This window comes from Camelus ferus, chromosome 6 (genome assembly GCF_009834535.1).
Source record: "Camelus ferus isolate YT-003-E chromosome 6, BCGSAC_Cfer_1.0, whole genome shotgun sequence".
NCBI classification, from domain to species: Eukaryota; Metazoa; Chordata; class Mammalia; order Artiodactyla; family Camelidae; genus Camelus; species Camelus ferus.
In genome coordinates this window covers 4713469-4726462 of record NC_045701.1, presented here as the reverse complement: position 1 = coordinate 4726462, position 12994 = coordinate 4713469, and the positions used below count along the sequence as shown (strand labels likewise).

General features: G+C 36.5%; 1 protein-coding gene across 10 annotated transcripts in view; it reads right to left on the bottom strand.

Moving 5' to 3' along the window:
• The window catches only part of HERC1 (HECT and RLD domain containing E3 ubiquitin protein ligase family member 1), a 174669-nt gene that overhangs the window by 45071 nt on the left and 116604 nt on the right, over positions 1-12994 (bottom strand). For 7 of the 10 annotated variants that reach the window (XM_032480983.1, XM_032480982.1, XM_032480981.1 and 4 more), the window contains 4 exons: positions 11487-12010; positions 8912-9687; positions 6951-7149; positions 4148-4308 (listed from right to left, as the gene is read on the bottom strand). In XM_032480983.1, the coding sequence (XP_032336874.1) occupies positions 4148-4308; positions 6951-7149; positions 8912-9687; positions 11487-12010 (1660 nt within the window). The remainder of the gene's footprint in view (positions 1-4147; positions 4309-6950; positions 7150-8911; positions 9688-11486; positions 12011-12994) is intronic. The other 3 variants (XM_032480988.1, XM_032480990.1, XM_032480991.1) reach the window with 1 other exon arrangement.

The window sequence follows — 12994 nt, the reverse complement described above, 5'->3', positions numbered from 1 at the left end:
CTGTATGGCTGACACCTGTTCTTGGGCCATGTGGACATTTCTTCACCCAACTTAAGACTCCAAAACTCTGTGCCAGACCACTTCCCCCATATACAAGGAGTCTCCTTCACCCCAATCTGGCTCTGACAATCCATTCTGGGCTACCATGCCACCCACCTTCCACACCATGCCAGCATGAATGCCTACCTAGCTTGGCTCCACTTAATGGCTTTTTAATTGAATTAGGAAGAAAGAAGTGAAGAAGGGAAAGAATGGAGGTAGGGATAACTATAACTCTAATTTTTGCTTTAAAAATGTCACTACTGTTACAGTGGTCACAGTCCTGATGAAGTTGATGGACTTCTCCTTCTAGCCATGACAGAGTAACAGAGAATGGATTTACTCTCACTTTAAACAACTAAAAAAAGACCAGACAAAACATACCAAACAACAGTCTGCAGACATTGGACAACAGTCAGTGTAGGACAGTGATCCCTGAGAGAAGGAAATCACATGACACGAGGCATACAACTGTCTCAGCTTGTTGCCTGGAAAGAATTTCCAAGATGCAGTTCAGGGAAGGTAACTTCAAGCTAAACTCAATGATGTCTCTGAATAGAGGAGACAGAGTAGAGAATTTGAAATTTGAATACCAGAAGGAAAGATCTGTATCTAAAGAAGAGAGCTACACAGAAAGAGAATTCCAGAAATGTGCAGAGGGTTCTCTTCCTCTCAAGTCTTTAGCTGTTACAAATGCAGCAACTAACCAAAGTGAGGAAAAGAACTGCCAAGCAGCAGCAGGCAGAGCAATCCTTTGAGCTCACACAGGGTTGGGAAGAGTTTGCATTACCACAAGCCAGAATGGCAAAACTTTGTAATGCATAAAGCACTGTATAGGATACTAATTAAACTAAATGTTGTCCTGGTCCCACCTAACAAAGCTTAAATGGAAGCCTTGAAAGAATCTAGTGGTCTTCAAGTTACTTAACTATATCTCAGAACAAAGTTAAATAAAGTACATTTGAAGAAATTAAAAATACCCAGCACCAAACTAGGAAAAATTCACAATGTCTGGTAAACAACAAAAAATTAACAAAGAAACAAGAAAATACAATTCAAAATGAGGAGAAAACTCAGTTAATAAAAACAGACCTAGAAATGAGATAATTGATAAATTAAGTACAGAGGACATTACTGTATGTGCAAATTCATCTACTCATTAAAATTAATTTGTAACTCCAAAATCAATACACATGGCACTTTCACAATCAGTCACACGCACAGGTGATAATAAACTTCAGACTCCCGTGCAGAATGACAAAAGTTCAGTCTCCTGATGCATTTGTTTTCAGCTAAGGTCAAACAAGGTGATGTTCTCTGTGTTCTTGTATCAGCTATTCAGTGCATTTTTATGCTACTTAGTGCTACTTTTTTGCATCTTTGTGCTTTTTTGGATGATTTCATTGCTTAAAATGGCCCCCAAGTACAGTGCTGAAATGCTATCTAGGGTTCCTGAGTGCAAGAAGGCTGCAATGTGCCTTATAGAGAAAATATATGTGTTAGATAAGTTTCACCCTAGGCATGAATTAACAGGGTTGCTGGCCATAAGCTCAATGCTACTATATATTAAATACAGTGTCTTCAAATTGAAACACACATAAAATAAGGTTATATATTGATTAGTTGACAAAGTATGACCAGAAGCTCACAGAAACCTAGCCCTGTATTTTCCCTAAGAACAATGGTCCAGTTTTTGCTAACTCTTACGTTCACAGTGACTTTACAGACCATAACTATTCTAATAATGAGAACTGTTATTCCATGTATTCCATAAGGTAGAGGAAAGACTGAATATGTTAAAAAGCCATGGAACATTAAAGAAAAAAAAAGACCTAAATAGAACTTCTAGAGATGAAAACTACAATATCTGAAGGGAAAAATACACTGGATGGGATTAAGAACAAATTAGACACTGCACAAGAAAATATCAGTGACAAGAAGATACAACAATAAAAATTATCCAAAATGAAACATACAGAAAAAAGAACTTAAGGAAAAAAAAGAGCAGAGCATCAGTGATCTGTAGGACAAACTCAAGTGGCCTAATATACATGTAACTGGAGACACTGAAATAGAGGAGTAGTGGGAGAAAAAATCTGAAAAAAATAATGAAAAATTCTCAAATTTAATGGCAACTTTAAATGCACAAATCTAAGAAGTTCAACAAATCCCAAGCACAAGAAACATGAAAAAAAACTATACCAGGACAGATCATAATAAATCTTAAGCCCAATGATGAGAAAAGTCTTAAAAGCAGCCAGAGAAAAAGGCATATAACATCAATATTAGAACAATAGAAAACTTATCACAGGAAACAACAGTAGAGCAATATCTTAAAGTACTGAAAGAAAAAAAAAGCTGTCAACCTAGAATTCTATCCCCAGTGAAAATATTTTTCAAAAATGAAGGTGAAATAGACTCTTTCAGACATACAAGAGCCAAAAGAATTCATCAATAGCAGACCACTACAAGAAACGTTAAAGAAGTCTTTAAAGCAGAAGTAAATGATACCAGATGGAAATCTGGATCTGCATAAAAGAATAAAGAATCTCAGAAATATCCATGTGGGTAAATACAAAATATATACTTTAGTTTTTAAAAATATCTTTAAAAGATAACTGGCTGTTTACTGCAAAAATAATAATGTATTATGGGGCTTTAAAAGATACATAGAAGTTAGGTTTATAACAACAAAAGTATAAAGGCTGAGAAGGGATATGAAAGCATACTGTTGTTAGATTCTTCTACTATACATGAAGTAGTATAACATTACTTGAAAGCAGACTGTGATAACTAAGAACGTATACCATAAACCTGAAAGTAATCTCTAAAAATACAATACCAAGTATAGCTAATAAGACAACAAAAAGATATAAAATGGATAATTAAAAAATACTCATTTAACTCAAAGAAGGTAGAAAAAGGGGACAGAGAACAGATGAGAAGAACAGAAAGATGGCAGATTTAAACCCAACTATACCAATAATCACATTAAATTTAAATGCTCTAAATATCCCAATTAAAAGGCAGAGAACATCAGGTTGAATTTAAAAAGCCCAACCCAACTATAGGCTACATTTAAGAAACACATTTTAAATACAAAGACACAAATAAGCTAAAAATAAAATGAAGGGAAAAGAAAAGATATACCATTAGAAGGCTAATAAAAAAAATCAGAAGTGACAATATTTATACCAGATAAAGCATATTCAAGGGCAAAGAGTATTACCAGAGATAAAGATAGTCATTTCATAATGATAAAGAGGTCAATTCATTAAGAATATATAAGAATCCTAAAAGTTTATGGACCTAAACACAGAGCTTTAAATTACATGGGAAAAAATCCAACTAATAAATGAAAGGAGAAAGAGACAAATCCACAATTACAGAGATTTCATTCCCACTCTCTCAGTAATTGAAAGAATAAGTAGACAAAAAAACAAGTAAGGGTAAGGAAGACTTGGACAACACTATCAATCAACTTGAGCTAACCAACAATTTCTAGAACACACCACTCAACAATAGCACATACACATTTTTTCCAAGTATACATGGAATATTACAAAAATAGACCATACTCTGGGCCACAAAACAAGTTTCAATAAATTTAAAACAATTCAAATTATACAGAATGTGTTCTTGGATGACAATGAAATTAAATTAGAAATAACAATAGAAAGATATCTGGAAAATCCCCTAATATTTGGAAATGAAATAATATACTTCTAAATAACCCATATGTCAAAGAAGATAACAGTGGTAAGTTAGAAAGTACTATAAACTGAATGAAAATGAAAACAAAGCATTTCAAAATGTATGGATTGCAGCAAAATCAGTGCTTAGAGGGAAATCTATAGCATTCAAAATGCCTGTATTAGAAAAGAAGGTCTAATACAACAGATATACAATACATATTTCTCTCCCAAATAGCCCTAACTCGATCTACAGCTTCAAAATAGAGAAGACAGATCAGTTTGATGGGACAGATCCCCCTTAATTAAAATCACTTTTTCCTTCAGTGAAGACAAAACACAATGCTCACATAATAAAGTCCCACACACATGGAATGCCAAGGTCTGAGTGTCACAGTGCATAATAGCACACGCACCTGTGCGGTTAGCTGGCCTTGCTGATTGGGAATCAGGAGAAGTTAAGCTTTGCCTCCTTCCTACTTCATCAGAAGGAGAGGTTGGTAGCGATGATATTGGAGGAGTCTGTGCACGACGTGTAGGAAGTACAGTGGTGGTTGGGTAACTAGAGAACATTTGCCTTTAAGAAAACAACAATGGTTAGAAAACAACATATACATCACAATCTTCTTATAGAAGAATATGCGATCAGGAAAATGATATGAGTTAGCTGTAGTTTAACTGAAGGGAGGGGAGAGAGACTCCACAGTTTAAAAAATCATTATCTCAGGTGAGAAAGGCCCACCTGAGTCCTGGTGAGAGACTTCCGGGGTTTTTTGGGCTAGAGCAAATCTTTACCCTAAATGGAAAGAACACTGATGGGGAGTTCCTTATAGGAACCCTGAAACCATGGATCACCTATGTATGCTTTGAGACACTCTTCAGATGGTTTTTTTTTTCTGGAAGCCCAGCAACTACCCTAAAAATTCAATTTATTGTTGAACAGACCTATGGTGCCAACAGGTCACGTGTGGCTAGAAGGTGATAATCGGCAGAATTATACAGACTCCAGGTACTACGGACCTGTTCCATATGGACTAATAAGAGGCCGTATCTTCTTTAAGATTTGGCCTCTGAGTGATTTTGGATTTCTACGAGACAGTCCTAATGGCCACAGATTTTCTGATGATTAGCAAGCACTTATTTTTTTGATTTGATTGTTGTCTTCTGTTCAAGTGAATTTATTACCGTCACTGAAACCATGTACTTACTAATAAACTATTTGCTATTCAGAAAAAAAAATCATTATCTCATAGGATGTTTTTACTATAAAAATAACAATACTTTCTCATTTGTTCAGTAAAATGAAAGCCATGTAGCAGGTGAGAGAATACAGTAATTTACAAAATAAATTTTAAAAAAATCCCTGCCCTCATGGAACTTTCATTCTACTACTATACCAAGATGACAGGGGTATTTTGGTAGGCATATAGTAGTTAGACAATAAAGAAGATTTTTAAAGATAGATAACCTAAGGTTACTTCAGATATAAATTCACTAGCTAGCCATGAAATTATTCACATGGATTCAAAGTAATAGTCTATAGGTAAGTTATGGAAAGTATAGATAACTGCCCAGTCACCCAGCACAACCGAAAAAGAGCATATGAATGGTATGTGAGCTGTGTAGTGGGGAAAACGTACAGGAGAAGCAGCCCCTCTCACGCTGAGAAGGCAGGCATTAGCTAAAGAATAAGTCCAGGAAGATCCTCACTGACTGATTGCTCTTTACATTTATCCAACAGAAGTAATAACAACTTTAAAGCAACAGAAAAGCACTTTGACTCAGCCAAGTAACTGTGATATGATGGTATTCACATAGGGGGCAGCTGTTCCCTGATTTTTCTCATGTTAAATGATGCTGAGCCAAGCAAAGACAACTGTAGCTCTAATACAGTCCCAGCCAACAGCCAAGAAATGAAGTCTAAGAAGAAACAAGGAGTCACAGTTCTGGTGAACGTGTCTGGGAGCAAGAGAGCATTATTTTACCACTGCACCCCATGCCTACACTATGAAGCTTGAAAGGCAACAAAGAGTCACAGTGCTACTGATGCTCCGTGGATGCCGTGAACTCTGTACTTGTCAGGACTAAAAACCATACTGGATATCCTATCATTCCTCTCTTCCTCCTTTCTTGAACAGAAGCACCTCCTGGAACCATGTAACTTAAGTCAGAGAGCTAAGAGGCAGGAGATGTGCAGGGCTCCGCGCCAGTCGCTACTAGGATTAGTGCTCCTTCTGCCCAAGACCAGAGCAATAATTATTAACGTGTGAGCTGAAGACCACTGCGTCAGAATCACTGGGGAAACTCACATCAAATGCAAACCAGATGCCATACCAGACCTACTGAATGACAGCTGCTGGGGGACACAGCCCCAGAGCTTTAAAAAGCCTTGCAGGTGGCTCTTGTGCACATCTCAAATTTAGAATCATTACATAACAGCCACTCTCTTCTCCCCTCTAGGATGTCAGTCTACACACTGGGAATAATAATGACCTGTCAATTAAGGGACACGGGGAAAGAAATAAGAAAAAAAGGACACTAACCATTTTGTTTCCCATTATTTCATTTAAGCCCTAGTTAAGAGATCTCACAAAACAGTCCCCGCCTAAAGCTTTTCACCTAAAGATCTTCATTTTGTGTACACATCTGACAAGCTGAAGCAAAAAGAAACTTAAGCATTATTTTGAATTTACAAACCTACTAAAATAGGGTTGGCTGAAGAAGCATCATAAGACATGCTCTTTCATTTGAAAAGTAGACTTGTTTGATCTTACAGCAAGAATAAAAATATAGTCAAAGAATTATGTTTAAAAGGGAAATAATCTGAGAGGAGAAGATTATTTTCATGGAGGAAGCTCTTTCTGGAGGCTCTAATATTCAACATACAAATACTTACATTTGAGGAAAAAAATATTAAAAGCCTAGACCCTCTCTTCCCCCTACAAAATCATAAGGAGACAGCGTGCTACAGTACTTAATTGTCAGTGGCACTGTTGATTAGATCTGGGACCACCGCTGACTGTGAGACTTTGGGCAAGTTATTACACTTCTGAGGTCCATTTCCAACTTCAGTAAAATGAGTTTGACTCTATGACATTTTAGGTTCCCTCTAGCTCTAGAACACCTTGACTCAGTTGGGCACATTCTTCACAAGAGAACAATTGTGTGTTCAGAACCACAGGCATCAATATGACAGACATTAAAGGTCAACTTCCCTACCTCAGAAGACTAAGTGGCATCACTCCTGGGGACTCAGACGCAGGCACTGTTTCTGTGTCAGTGACTGGAGTGGTGGCAGTAGTGGTGTCCTCCAGTGAGCTGCTCATAAAGGAAGTTGTGCTCGAGGCGGATGGGCTAGTGGTAACAGGCGTCTGTGCCTGCTGGGCTTGGTCACTTTCTTCAGCTTGCTGATCAATCTCTATAAACCAAGGTAAAAGTTAAGAAAGTAGTAAGAATTTTTTTCAAAAGTGACATGGGAATGGAAAAATTTTACCTTTTAATTAAAGTTTCTAAACATAGTTAATAAGTATCAATTTCTGTGAAAGATTTACAGAAAAAATGTTCTCACATATATACACTCTTGTATTCGCTATTGTACTTGTTTTTGTAGACTCTACAGACAATAACATAACAAGCCCCTGTAACTACTGATTTCTTATTTTAGAGTTTTCTTAAAATAAAAAAAAGTCTCACTTGCAAGATTTAACCAGAGATTCTCTAAAGATATCTAATCTAATTAAAACTGTGTTTCCTTAGCACTTTGATGCCTACCTTTAGTCTTGAAACAAGCAAAGATGAAGTTATGTAAATACAAGAATAAAAACTAAACAAAAACTCCATGCTCCAAAAAGGACAACACCTCACAAAACAAACTACTCCTAAGAGTTAAAAAAAAAAATTAAAGTATTCATAATTTCCCTTATCTGATAAGGGAACCAAAAATAAACATAATCATAATGATAGTTTCTACAAAGACAGCTAATTCTGTCGGTTGGCGAAATGATCATATATCTTTCATGATCTTAACACTCCTATTCCATGCACCATACACCTCTCTCTGCCTATTTACTATCTAAGCTAAGAATAAGCTAAGAATGGAAGGAGGGGAGTAAGGGAAAAGGAAAGAGAAGAAGGAGGGAAGTAAGAAAAAAGGAATGGAAGCACATGAAGGCAAGTGGCTTTGTTTTGTTCACTAATGACTCCCCAAAATCTAGAAGAGTAGCTGGCACATTGTAGGTTCAATAAACATTTACTGAATGAGTCACTTTTATCTCAGAATTCATATTATCCTCAAAGGTAAGGATAAAAGACAAAACAAGCTTTTTTACATACAATATAGAATCTACAAAAGGAGTAATTTAAAATGTCTTTTAAAATGTTTCTGAGCAGTTATCAGAATAATATATATTTTGAATTAGATCAATAAATACTTGAGTGCCTTTTGTGGCATGAGTCAAATTTCAGTTTTACAAAATGTAATAATTATTAAGTTCTAACACTTGCATAGGTTTAAAATAGAAAACTATCGGTGCAGGTATATCTCAGAGATACTGCGGGTTTTGACCCAGACACTGCAACAAAGCAAATATTGCAATAAAGTGACTTTTTGGTTTCCTAGGGCATATAAAAGTTATATTTACACTATACTGTAGTCCATTAAGTGTGCAATAGCATTATATCTAAAAAAGCAATGTCCATACCTTAATTAAAAAATACTTTATTGCTGGAGAGTGTTAACCATCATCTGAGCTTTCAGCAAGTCACGGCAGCAACATCAAAAATCACTGACCATAGATCACCATAAGAAATACAATAATGACGGAAAAGTTTGAAATATTGTGGGAATTACCAAAATGTAACAGAGACCCAAAGTGAGCAAATGCTGTTGAAAAAATGGCACCGACAGACTTGCTTAACCCAAGATTGCCACAAGCCTTCGATTTGTAAAAAAACACACTATCTATGAAGCGCCATAAAATAAGGAATGCCTGTACACAGATGATTATTAATATAAAGAAGCAGAAAGGAACTGTTTGCTTTGCAAAGGAAAAATAATGTGAAAACCCTTTAGCCAAAAAAAAAAAAATCTGTATAAATCACTTACAGAATGCATCACTTCTGAAAATTATAAAAAATTTCAACAGCACAGAGCAAAAATTTAAAAAAATCAGATAACATACCTTGCTTAATTTTGCCTCCAAACTGGTCTTCCAAGAGCCCATGGACCACTAATTTATAGATCATGGCTTGAGCTCGTTCCAGATCAGCTAATCCTAATGCTCTCTTTATGGGCGACCGCATGACTGCCCGCTTCACCATGTGGCGCATCAAGAACTGCAGGGCTGCTCGCATCTCTACGTCTTCATGAACAACTGGAGAGCTCGCACAGTCTGAGTTGTGGCCATTTTCAGCCAGAACTTTTGGTATCAGCAACAGTTCAGCATATTTACTACAGCCAAGAAGAGCACTAAGGGATTTCATAGCACCGAGGTAGAGATAGGACAGCTGGACTGCCCTGATTTCTGACTGGGCGATGTCATGGTTTTTGGACATGTGTTCATGGTTTTTTCTTTTTCCTTCCATTATTTGATGTTGGGGTTCCACACCCGGCATTGTTGGATCTAAAGAAAATGAAGCTATTTCGTTTTCTGATTTGGAGCTTGTGGTACCCTGGCTTTTGACATCGTCAGATGTTAAGCCTGTTCGTGTATCTAAAGCAGAATCACTCTCAGTTTTCTGTTCAACATCCCCTCTCTCCTCAGATTCATGTCGGTGTTTCTTTTCATGTCGCTTGGTACTCTGTTTGCCCATGTCTTCATGAATGCCAGTCAGATATGTGAGGTCCAGCAACACAGAAGCCGTCAGGCCTCGAAATCGTGCCACGTCAAAAGGAAGCGGTTCACAGGGTTCCAGATTATACAACGGAGTATCACTAGGCGACCAAAAAGTTGGGAAGCTTTAATAAAGATCAGAATGACACAGGAAGAAGCAAGTGAGGGATAGACAGGAGGAAGGTACAGAAAATAATGTAGACAAAATAAGATGTATCATGTACACAGTACTGAGAATAATTTACAAAAACTAAATAAGCCATTACAAATGGAAAAATGAATCTAATATGAGAAAATGGGGAGATATTATGATAAAAGCAAAAGCAATGAGATGTTCATGTGCTTTCAAGTAAGAATATTCGTTATTATATAATGTAAGTCAGGAATTAGCAAAATTTCTGTACAGAGCCAAACAGTAAATATTTAAGGCCTGGCAGGCCATATGGTCTCTGCCATACTATGAATGCAGCCACTGATATGTCTGAACAAATGCGTGTGCCTATGTAACTTTATTTACAAAAACAGGAGCGGGAACAGATACAGTTTTCCAATCCCTGATGTAAGCTATTTGGAAAGTTGGTGTAATAAATTTAGTTTATTATACGGTTTATGGTCATTTACATCCTATTCTAGAGAAGACTTTGTTTCATTCAAAAAATTAGTTTGTAGTTTTCAATGAATGCTTCTAATTTATAGTTTAAGCAAAAATATGATCACCTATTTCCTGATATTTGGCAAGAATTTCTGGAAGTTTAAAGATGTAATAATTAAACAAACTGGAATAGAAAGCTTTAGCAAGTATCCAAAGTATGATGGCATACATTTGTTGTATTAACCTAAATCTTGGTTCTAATTTAACCTTTCCAATCTTATTTTCCCTTTGTGTCATTTTTCTTATTTGTTTTAATTTACTTATTTTGCTGTCTTGTATGCATCTTAATAAGGCATCATAAATTCTGAAACAAGTCAAAGAATAAAACAAAAGGTAGATACTTTCACAAGTAAAATTTTCATTGCTTTCTTAGCTTGGAGTTGGGGAAGGCAGAGTCCATTAACTCCCGAAATTGTGTGTAAACTTCATCTGTGTGTACTTTCCAGCTGAGAGGGTCCATAGCTATCGTTAGATTCTAAAACAGTACTGCCTCCAAAAAATACTTAAGAACCGTCATTTTTTTTTGTATTGTCCCATGTCATATTAACAAAGAAATCACTTTAGGGAGTATAATGAAACTACATAATATCATCAATAAAGCCATATTTTCAAATGATACAATTATGTAGTCATTAGATAAGTGACTCTCTATCAATTGAGATACCTGACATAGTTCCTTTTAAATATATGGAATTTCTATTTCACACAAACCCTATCTGATTGAAAATACATCTTCAAGCTTTTAAGCGCAGTCTGTGCCAAATACATGTAATTTTCATATCTATCCAAAATGTTGCACACTGAGGGAATAGAAATATATGCTTCTTTTTTTAAAAGCAAGAATATTTAAAATCACAGATAATCCAAAAACCTACTTATAGTCACTCAAATATTCCCACTCTATTTTCAAAGCCCTCCTACACAAAATGTAATTGATGAATCTTCTCTCTGGCTTTTTGCTATCCCACTGGACAACGGAAATGACTAAAATGCAGGAAGCCAAATGAAAAACAGAAAGAGGGATCTCAGTTAAACCTGAACTAGTGAGCTTACCATTTCGTCACAAAACAAAACAAAAAATCACATATTTTACAAACCACTAGTATTCCAAGGAACACAGTTTGGAAAATATTTCTTTATGAAACCATATCAGCTGTATGAGAAAGATTAACTAAAAAAGTTAATTGGCAGTTCACCTAAAATATAAAATTATTCACTGTCCATAAGCAATGGCCCATTTCACCATTAAATACTCATTTGCTAAAATCATACCTGATGGTAATTTCTGCTTCATCCCACTGGACCTTGGCAGATGTGCTGCCCTCTTTGACCACTCCCAGCAGTGTGGCATGGCGCCCAGTCTGCTTGTGAACACACCGACCTCCAACTCTAAGACCAGCATCAACGCCGCCTATCACTGCCAGCACAGGCCACACTTCTATGCAAAGGGTCCTCAGCTGCGGCTCTGAGAGGTCAGCGAGGCCGTGTCTATTATGTTTATTACCTTTCTCCTCCTCTTTGCTCTCCTTCTCCTCTCTGACCTCACTTTCCTCTCGGCTTTGAACCGAGCGGCTTTTCTTTAGCTTCTGACCTGACTCTTTAATACACATCTTAATTTTGTGCAGCCTTTCCATCATTTTTTTGTTAATGCAGTAAGTCCAACGGTCTGTTCGATGAAGGATACGAATCAGCTGAATAGTGGCCTCTGCCAGCACTGCTGCGACTGGACTACAAATAGGATCTCCTGGAAGTAAGTCTCGTGGTGTGCCACGCATCTGCATATCACAAATTTTCACCTATAAAAGAGAAGAGGGTGGCAAGTGTGTGATTATTAATAGTTCTCCTAAACTATTAATCCTACAAATGATAAAACTATGAATTCTAGCACATGTAATCCCATGCTGAACTAATATTTGGTCTTCTGATACATGTGTATTATACCATTGGCCCCCAATAAGGAGTGAACAAATACTACAGATCTACTGAAGTAAGTAGCAGTATGGTCCTCTGAAATAAGCTACCTGTCATTTAAACTTCCTGCAGCCTTTGGGTAGGAGTGCTATTGCGGCCACCCGAATGACAGACAGAAACCAAGGTGTGTGTGATTGACCTAATTTAGTGAAGAAAAGAAAAAAGAAAAAAAGGAAAGAAAAGAAAAAGAAAAAAAAAGAGTCTTGAGGATCTATTTTCTCTAATCCTCCACTCTCCAGAATAATAATGAGTCCCAGGACCATCTTATATTGCTCAAGGGGCTCAAAGATAAAATCATAAAGCTACATAATTGTGTGTTCTGTCTGGACACACATTTCATATAACATATAGAGGTTAATGAAGAGCAAGACTTGGGTTCAAATCTTTATGTAACCTCGGGAAATTATTTAATCTCACTAAATCTCAGCCTTTTCATTTGAAAAAAATTGGCACTAATAATAGTATGTCTCTTATTATTTTAAAGATTAAATTAGACTAGGTACATAAAGTGCTTATCAGTACAGTGCCAGACAGTAAATGTTCAAAAAATGTTAACTATTATTAACATTGCTTTTTAATCAGAGAGATTCTGAAACTTAAAAGAAAAGGCTTCAGAGTAGAATAGATGGACTGATACAGAATCTAAGCTTAAATGAATTCTTTCAAAGTTCACAGACGTCAGGGAGCAACAGGCCATCACTCTAACCAGAACATCCCAGAACCCATTTGGGGCTGCAAGAGTATCATCAAGGAAAGGGATGATAACACAGCCATTTTACTTTATCTCCAATTCAGTTTTGTTGACTACC